At 60.7% G+C, this 7,745-nt stretch overlaps 1 protein-coding gene across 1 annotated transcript in view; it reads left to right on the top strand.

Annotated features, from left to right (window-relative positions):
- Positions 1-7,745, top strand: part of Kcnc3 (potassium channel, voltage gated Shaw related subfamily C, member 3) — a 12,518-nt gene that overhangs the window by 4,397 nt on the left and 376 nt on the right. Inside the window, exons 4-6 of the mRNA XM_013027590.1 lie at positions 1,396-2,506; positions 4,197-4,388; positions 7,662-7,740. Coding sequence (XP_012883044.1) covers positions 1,396-2,506; positions 4,197-4,388; positions 7,662-7,740 — 1,382 coding nt within the window. The remainder of the gene's footprint in view (positions 1-1,395; positions 2,507-4,196; positions 4,389-7,661; positions 7,741-7,745) is intronic.

Here is a 7,745-nt window from a genome sequence, read left to right as displayed (position 1 = left end):
GGAGGGGGCGGGGCGCGGACAGCACTGCGGAGAGCCCAGAGGGCTGCAGAGGGGGCCTCCACCGGACCCCGCCCGGCTCGCCTCGACAGGGCCCCCTTGTCGGAGCTGCACCTGGGACCAAAGCCGGCCTCCCACCGGAGTCTTAACACACCCACTCCCAGGCCCTGACCCGCTGTCCCTCCTCCCTTCCACCTAGCCGTGCTCCTCGGCAAGCCCGGGGCCTTCAATCCTGGGCTTCCTCCCCCCCAGGCCTGGACCCTGGCCCCCCTCAAAGCGGCAACCCCTCAGCCCGTGTAGCAACACTGGTTCTCCACCCCCACACCTTAGTAGTCCTTAGAGCCTGGCCTGCCGGCTCCCCAGTGTCTACCCGGCTTCCCAAGAAAGCCTGGACCCTGTTCAACCCCCTGTCTCTCCTCCTCACTCTCAACTGTAACTATAACCGCCTTCCCTCTGCAGGGTGGCAGCCCCCCTGCCGCAGCCTGACCCTGCCCTGTCCTGCGGACCCTGGGGCCTCATCCAGCTTGCTCCCCTCCCCAGCCTTTGGCTGATAGGGAGGCCTGACCTCTGCCGGCCTCTGCCCGCTCACGGTGACTGCACCAGCTCAGGTTCCTGACCCGTGGCCTTCTCATGGTGGGCCAAGTTGTATACCCAACTTAACAAAACTTAATCCTCACAATGGTGTGTGTGTGTGGGGGGTGTATGCCAGTACTGACCTTTGCACTCAGCATTTTGTGCTGCCTAAAGCTCTTGTTTGGCTTCCACCGCCCCCCAAGTCTGGTGCTCTTCCACTTGAGTCATATCTCTAATCTGGCATTTTGCTAGTTAATTGGAGAGGGAGTCTTTCAGACTTTTCTGCTCTTGGTTGGCTTCAAACTGCCATCCTCCAGATCTCAGCCTCCTGAGTAACTAGGGTTATAGGCATGAGCCACTGGTAACTGGCCACAGTCGTCACAGACAGACAGATCCAGAAACAATTTGAGGTTTAGAGTTTGAATGTGCCCAAGTTTGGCAGGTTAGAAGCCAAGTACAAGCCTGACCTCTTCCCAACTCATGGTTTTGCCTCTCCAGCTGCCCTGTCCCCTTTCCCTTCCCCTAGTGCCAAGATGAGCCAGAGGCTCTTAGAGTCTGCCCTCCATTCTGCTTGGGAGCTCAAAGACAGAATCTTGGGAAGGGTGGCAAAGAGACAGTGCGGGCCACACTGGCCTTTTGGCTGGCGGGGGGGGGGAGGGGGGAGGTTTAGCCCCTGACCTGCAGACTGCTTTTGTGACTCAGCGTTGGCACATCCGCATTCCCCAGGGCCTTGCCGAGGACACTGGGGGTGGGGGCATGGGATGGGGTTTAGATGCTGGTGGACCTGATGCCTGGGTCACCTCTTTCTCTCCACCCTGTGCACAGTATGTGGCCTTCGCCTCGCTGTTCTTCATCCTCATCTCCATCACCACCTTCTGCCTGGAGACCCATGAGGGTTTCATCCACATTAGCAACAAGACAGTGACACAGGCCTCGCCGATCCCTGGGGCTCCACCTGAGAACATCACCAACGTGGAGGTGGAGACGGAGCCCTTCCTCACCTATGTGGAGGGCGTGTGTGTGGTGTGGTTCACCTTCGAGTTCCTCATGCGGATCACCTTCTGCCCGGACAAGGTGGAGTTTCTCAAGAGCAGCCTCAACATCATCGACTGCGTGGCCATCCTCCCCTTCTACCTGGAGGTCGGCCTGTCCGGCCTCAGCTCCAAGGCCGCCAAGGACGTGCTGGGCTTCCTGCGCGTCGTCCGCTTCGTGCGCATCCTGCGCATCTTCAAGCTCACACGGCACTTTGTGGGGCTGCGGGTACTGGGCCACACACTTCGTGCCAGCACCAATGAGTTTTTGCTTCTCATCATCTTCTTGGCCTTGGGTGTCCTCATCTTCGCCACCATGATCTACTACGCCGAGCGCATTGGTGCCGACCCTGATGACATCCTGGGGTCGAATCACACCTATTTCAAGAACATCCCCATTGGCTTCTGGTGGGCCGTGGTCACCATGACAACGCTCGGCTATGGGGACATGTACCCCAAGACGTGGTCAGGGATGCTGGTCGGGGCACTGTGCGCCCTGGCGGGGGTGCTGACCATTGCCATGCCGGTGCCTGTCATCGTCAACAACTTTGGCATGTACTACTCGCTGGCCATGGCCAAGCAGAAGCTGCCCAAGAAAAAGAACAAACACATCCCGCGCCCACCGCAGCCGGGCTCGCCCAACTACTGCAAGCCTGACCCGCCGCCGCCACCGCCACCTCCCCCACACCATGGCAGCAGTGGCGGCCTCAGCCCCCCTCCCCCCATCACTCCACCCTCCATGGGGGTCCCCGTAGCTGGGGCCTACCCTCCGGGGCCTCATACACATCCCGGGTTGCTCAGAGGGGGCGCGGGGGGACTGGGCATCATGGGGCTACCTCCGCTGCCCGCTCCTGGTGAACCCTGTCCCCTGGCTCAGGAGGAAGTGATTGAAATCAACAGGGCAGGTGAGGCTGGGGACCTGGGAGGGGGGGGTAGGAGGAGGGAAGGGGCGGGAGGGTCTCAGGAACAGTTGGTAAGGTTCAGGGAGACTGGGGTGGTTGGTGATCATTGGGGAAAAAGGCAACCAGGGTGGTGACAGCCAGAAAGGTGAGACCTGGGGTTTGCCTTTGGAGAGACTTGGAGCTAAGCTGTTCGCAGGGGCTGTTGAGGCAGAGGAGTGGGGGGGGGATAATGAACACTGAGAGGGGCTCACATGGCCCCAGGTGGCCAGAGACCGAGGCTGGCCTCAGGGGCAGCTCTTGGCACTGTGCTGAGAGCCAAGAGGACAGAGGTGGCACCAAGGGCAGCAGGAAGTCACTGAGAATAGAAGGAACGTGGGGAAGGATATATAGCGGGAGGCAGTGGTAGTGCGGCCAGCCTGGAGGACATGTGTGACACTAAGGGCCAGAGGCCTGGGATGGGAGGGTCACAGGCTGGGGCGGGCTGGCCATGCAGAGTGGTGGGGCCCTGCAGAGGGAATGTGAGGAGAACTGCAGATGTGGCTGGAAGGAGATGAAAGCCAGAGAGACAAGGGGCGGCCCTGGGGTGGTCTGCAGCTCAAGGGTAGTCATTTGGGTGGTTTGGGGGAGGACACGGCCCTCCTCCCCCCCCCCCCCAATCTTTCTATTCCCTCCCCCCCCCCCCCCCCCCCCCCCCGGCCTTAAGTAGGTCAAGCAAAGGAGCTGGGCCAGCCAGCCTCCATCTCACTCCCTTGGCCGCTGATCCAGTTTCACACCAGTAAAAATAGCTCAAGTCAGAGCCTAGGGGACCCCTGCATGCCCCTCCCTCCTCCCGCACCCCCCTACCTGCCCCCCACCTGTCCCTAAATGCCACTGCCAATCTGTCACGTCCAAAACCCCAGCACCTTGCCCAGGTCATGCCAGCTCCACTTCTGCCTGTCACCCTCCCAGCATCCGGCCTGGCCGTCCTCTGGGCCACCTGCCCCCCTCCGCCCTCCCCCGCCCCACTGCCCACCCATCCCTGACCACCAGGTCCACCCTGCCCATCCTCAGAAATCCTCCCCTCCCCAGAACCAGTGGGCACCCCCACTTACACCCTTCTGCCCTCTGCTTGCCAAGGCCCTACCTAGGGTCTTCTCAGAGTTGTATTTTTGCGGGCTGAACCCAGGGTCTCTCTCATACCAGGCAAGCACCCCACCATTTGAGCCATGCCCTCAGCCCTTTTGGTTTCTTTCTTTTCCTTCTTTCTTTCTTTCTTTTTTGTCAGTCATGGGGCCTGAACTCTGGGCCTGGGCGCTGTCCCTCAGCTCTTCAGCTCAAGGCGAGCGCTCTACCACTTGAGTCACAGTGCCACTTGCAGTTTTCTGGTGGTTTATTGGAGATAAGAGTCTCATGGCCTTTGCTGCCCGGGCTGGCTTTGAACCTCCATCCTCAGATCTCAGCCTCCTGAGTAGCTAGGATTACAAGCGTGAGCCACCAGCGCCCAGCTTCTTTATTATTTTTGAGATATGGTCTTGCTAACTTTGCCCAGGCTGGCCTGGAACCGGAGATCCTCCTGCCTCTGCCTCCCGAGTAGCTGGGATGACACGCATGCGCCCACACCTGGCTGGCCCTCGCTCCTCCCCCCTCTTTCCCTTGATGACTTTGCCTCCCTCCCTCTTTCCTTTGGGTCTGTGTCTGACCTTTGGGGCTGCAGACCCTCGCCCCAATGGGGACCCCGCGGCAGCCGCGCTGGCCCATGAGGACTGCCCAGCCATCGACCAGCCCGCCATGTCCCCCGAGGACAAGAGCCCCATCACGCCCGGAAGCCGGGGCCGCTACAGCAGAGACCGGGCCTGCTTCCTCCTCACCGACTATGCCCCATCGCCTGATGGCTCCATCCGGAAAGGTGAGGGGGCCTCCAGGGGCCCCAGGGGACCCTCCCTCTCTCCCCTGCCCAGGGGAGGGAGGAGAGGGCGGGGGGGGGGAGAGTGATGGGGGTGCCAGGCTCCCCTTCCCTCAGCCCACACCTCACCCACTTCCCGCCTCGCCACTGACCCTTCACCTGTCTTTATTTCATCTCCATTTCCTCCCACCCGCCCCCACCCTCGGCCTCTTCCCCACCTCCAACCACCGGGGCTCCCCCAATGCCCCCCCCAGACTGGCATAAGCCAGCTCCCCTGAACTTCTTACCCGACCTCAACGCCAACGCTGCAGCCTGGATAGCCCCCTAGTGGACCAACCCCTCCCCGGGGTAAGTAGCCCCCCCACCATGCACCCCCTGACTCTCCCTGCCTCCCGACTAACCCCTGTGAGAACATGCACCCCCCCACTGACTAAGACCCCCACTGACACTGACCCCACCCACCCAGGATTAACCCAGACCCCGCCACCCCTGATGCACCCAGACTTCTGCACCCCACCCACCCCCCAGGACCACCCAGCCCTGGCGACTGACCCCATCCTCAACCCAATCCTCTGCCCTATCTGCATTTGTGAACCAATAAAACAGGGTGCAGAAGCCAGGGACAGGTTGGGGTGAGCCCCATCTCCCACCGCCCTTTGCCCAGGGAGTAGAGCAGATGCATAGACAGGAGGTCAGGGAGGGGAGAGGAGGGAGGGTGCAGGGATCCAGCTAAGGGTACCATAGAACAAGGCCAGGCTAGGGCCCAGGACCTCGTGCAGGAGTCCAGAGAGGCTGGGCAGAGCCAGGACTATGCAGGGGCAGTGCAGGGACAGGCTGGAGTGGAGGATGAGATGGGAGGAGAGGATGAGGCTGGAGGAGGCAGAGAAGTCAGGGTCAAGACAAGGAGGCTGGGAGGTGAGAGCAGGAGGTGAAGTGTCTAGCATTTACCACTACTAGGATGGAACATTCTAGAATCCATGCCACAAGCCTGGCCTGCCCTGGGAAGTTCACACAGGAACTCACCACCCGTTTATTAAGTAAAGAATCATTTGCCTGGCTTTGCCCTGCTGAGCATCAAACCCAGGTCCGCTTAATTGCTAAGCAGGTGCTGTACCACTTGAGTCATGTGTCTGGCCCTTTTATTGTTTTAGTGTTCACGGTTTTGTCCTGTCTGTTTTCCTAGTAGCTAGGATTACAGGTGTGAACCCCTGGGCCAGCCCCAGGCATGATTCTTGAGGGTTCAGAGAAAGATTCCCTGTCCATAGTTTAGTCTAGAGCAAAGGTTGGGACAGCCCAAGGTACCCAAGCTTGCAGCCAACTGTTCTTGTAAATAAAACTTTACTTGGGACACATGGCTGTCACACCACAATAGCAGAAGAGAATATTGGTAACCCCGGTCATACAGCCCCTATAGCCAAACAAGGTCACTATCTGGCCCTTTGCTGGACAGATCTGCCAACTCCCGATTGGAGGAAGCAGAAAATAAACAGGAAACAAACAGAAAAAAAACCCAATCTATATATTTTGGTCATCTCATATAAGGGTCTTTTTGAAGAGGTGACATGAAATCTGAAGGGTGAACCCAAGGTGGCCTCCAACCATGATCCTCAGGATCTCTGCCTCCTAAGTAGCTGGGGTTACAGGTAGAGCCAACTAGCCTGGACTTCAGGCTTATGGTCATCATAACCGGAAGCCACCTGGTGGTTCTGTCCCTCACTCACTCAACCAACATCTGTGGGCTGTACCTTAGGAATGCAAAGACCTGCCAGGCTAAGGTGATGCCATAGGGAAACTTGGGGTGTCTCTGTGGACGGCCTGGCAACACCCCCCTCTCCAGGTTTAGGGAGGGCTTGACAGGCACGGGAGCCAGGCTTCCTCTTCTAATGCAGGATTCAGGATTCTGTTCCAGCTCCCCTCCCCTCCCCCATCATTCTCCATTTCATCTCACCCCCCCCCTTTTCCCTGCTTGCTCCTAATCTTTACCAACCTTTCTGCCCCACCCCAGGGTCTAAGGGGCCCCGGCTGGAATGGAGGGGGGAGAGGAGTGGGGAAGGCTGGGAGTAGGGGGGATGGGGGGAGGTTTAGGGGAGGTCCCTGCTTCTCTTGCCTACAATGCCAAAATCCATTCATTGAACTCAAATCATGGCTGGAGCTGAAGGGGCTGACTGAATCCAGTGCCCGGGATCCTTCCAGTCTCCCCTCCTCTCCCCACTTCTCCCACAAGACCCTCCTCCCCCAGGCCCGTCCCCCACCCCCATTCTCCGGCCCTCCCTCCTCCTGCCTTGTTTCCCCCCCACCCCACCCCAGCCACCCCAGAAGCTCCTTCCATATTTGATGTCTCTGGCCGCCCCCATTTCACTGCTCTCCTGCACCCTGGAAAACACCAGAGAGGAAGAAGAGATCCCGGCGTTTCTCCATCCCCCCAACAGTGAGGCTGTGTTGGGGGGTCCCCCATCATTCCCCCTCCCCCAACCTGCCGTGACTCTCTGTATTTCTGTCCCCAGCTCTTGTCACCGCCTGAGACCTCGCGAGACCCTCGGGTCCCCCCTGTCCCTTCCCCCCAGGTTAGCAATTGGGAATGGCTGGGAGGGGGTATCACAGGACCCCGGGCTTCCACACCCCAGGCCATGTCCTGCAGCCAGCACCCCACTTCCAGGCAGCCCCCTTACCTCTGCCCAGATTCCCCCCCCACACACACACACACTGGCGGAACCCAAGAGGTGACACCCAACTGAGCCTGGGCCTTGGCTACCCCAAGCTGTCCTGCCGTCCTTCTGGTCATGCGCAGAAGCTCACTCACCCATCCACTCGGTCTTCGGATGGTCCAGCTCCTGGCACACCTGCCCTGGGAAGCTGGCCGGGAGGGCCCCCCCCCACCCCGCCCCTGCTCCCTTCTCTGCGCCCCACCTGCCGGCACCCCAGTCCTCTCCACCGGCTGCTCCCCACGTGCATCCCACCAGCCTCCCTGCGCCCCACCGCCCACCATCCCGCCTCGCTGCCCCCCCTTTGGCCTCAGACGAGGGGAGCTGGGTGGGGCGGGGCGGGGAGGCTCGGGCACCGCCTCCCGGGCCGGGCCCCGCTCCCCGCGCGCCGCGCAGGCTCTGACTCCTATTCTCTGCTCTCTCTCTCTCCATCGCCTGTGTCCCACTGTCCCCCCCTTCTCTGGGACTCCCGCCCTCCCCTGCACCCCTCTCTCTTCTTCTCCCTCCTGGGGTCCCTCGCTGCTCCCCCCTCTCTCCTTGCCGCCCTCCCCCCCCATGTCTCTGCCCTCCCCAGGTTACGAGAAATCCCGCAGCCTGAGCAGCATCGCGGGCCTGAGCGGGGTGTCCCTGCGCGTGGCGCCGCTCGCCACCCCGCCCG

The sequence above is a fragment of the Dipodomys ordii genome, unplaced genomic scaffold (assembly GCF_000151885.1).
Source record: "Dipodomys ordii isolate 6190 unplaced genomic scaffold, Dord_2.0 Scaffold105, whole genome shotgun sequence".
In the NCBI taxonomy this organism is placed as follows: Eukaryota; Metazoa; Chordata; class Mammalia; order Rodentia; family Heteromyidae; genus Dipodomys; species Dipodomys ordii.
This window is presented reverse-complemented; position numbering and strand designations above follow the sequence as displayed.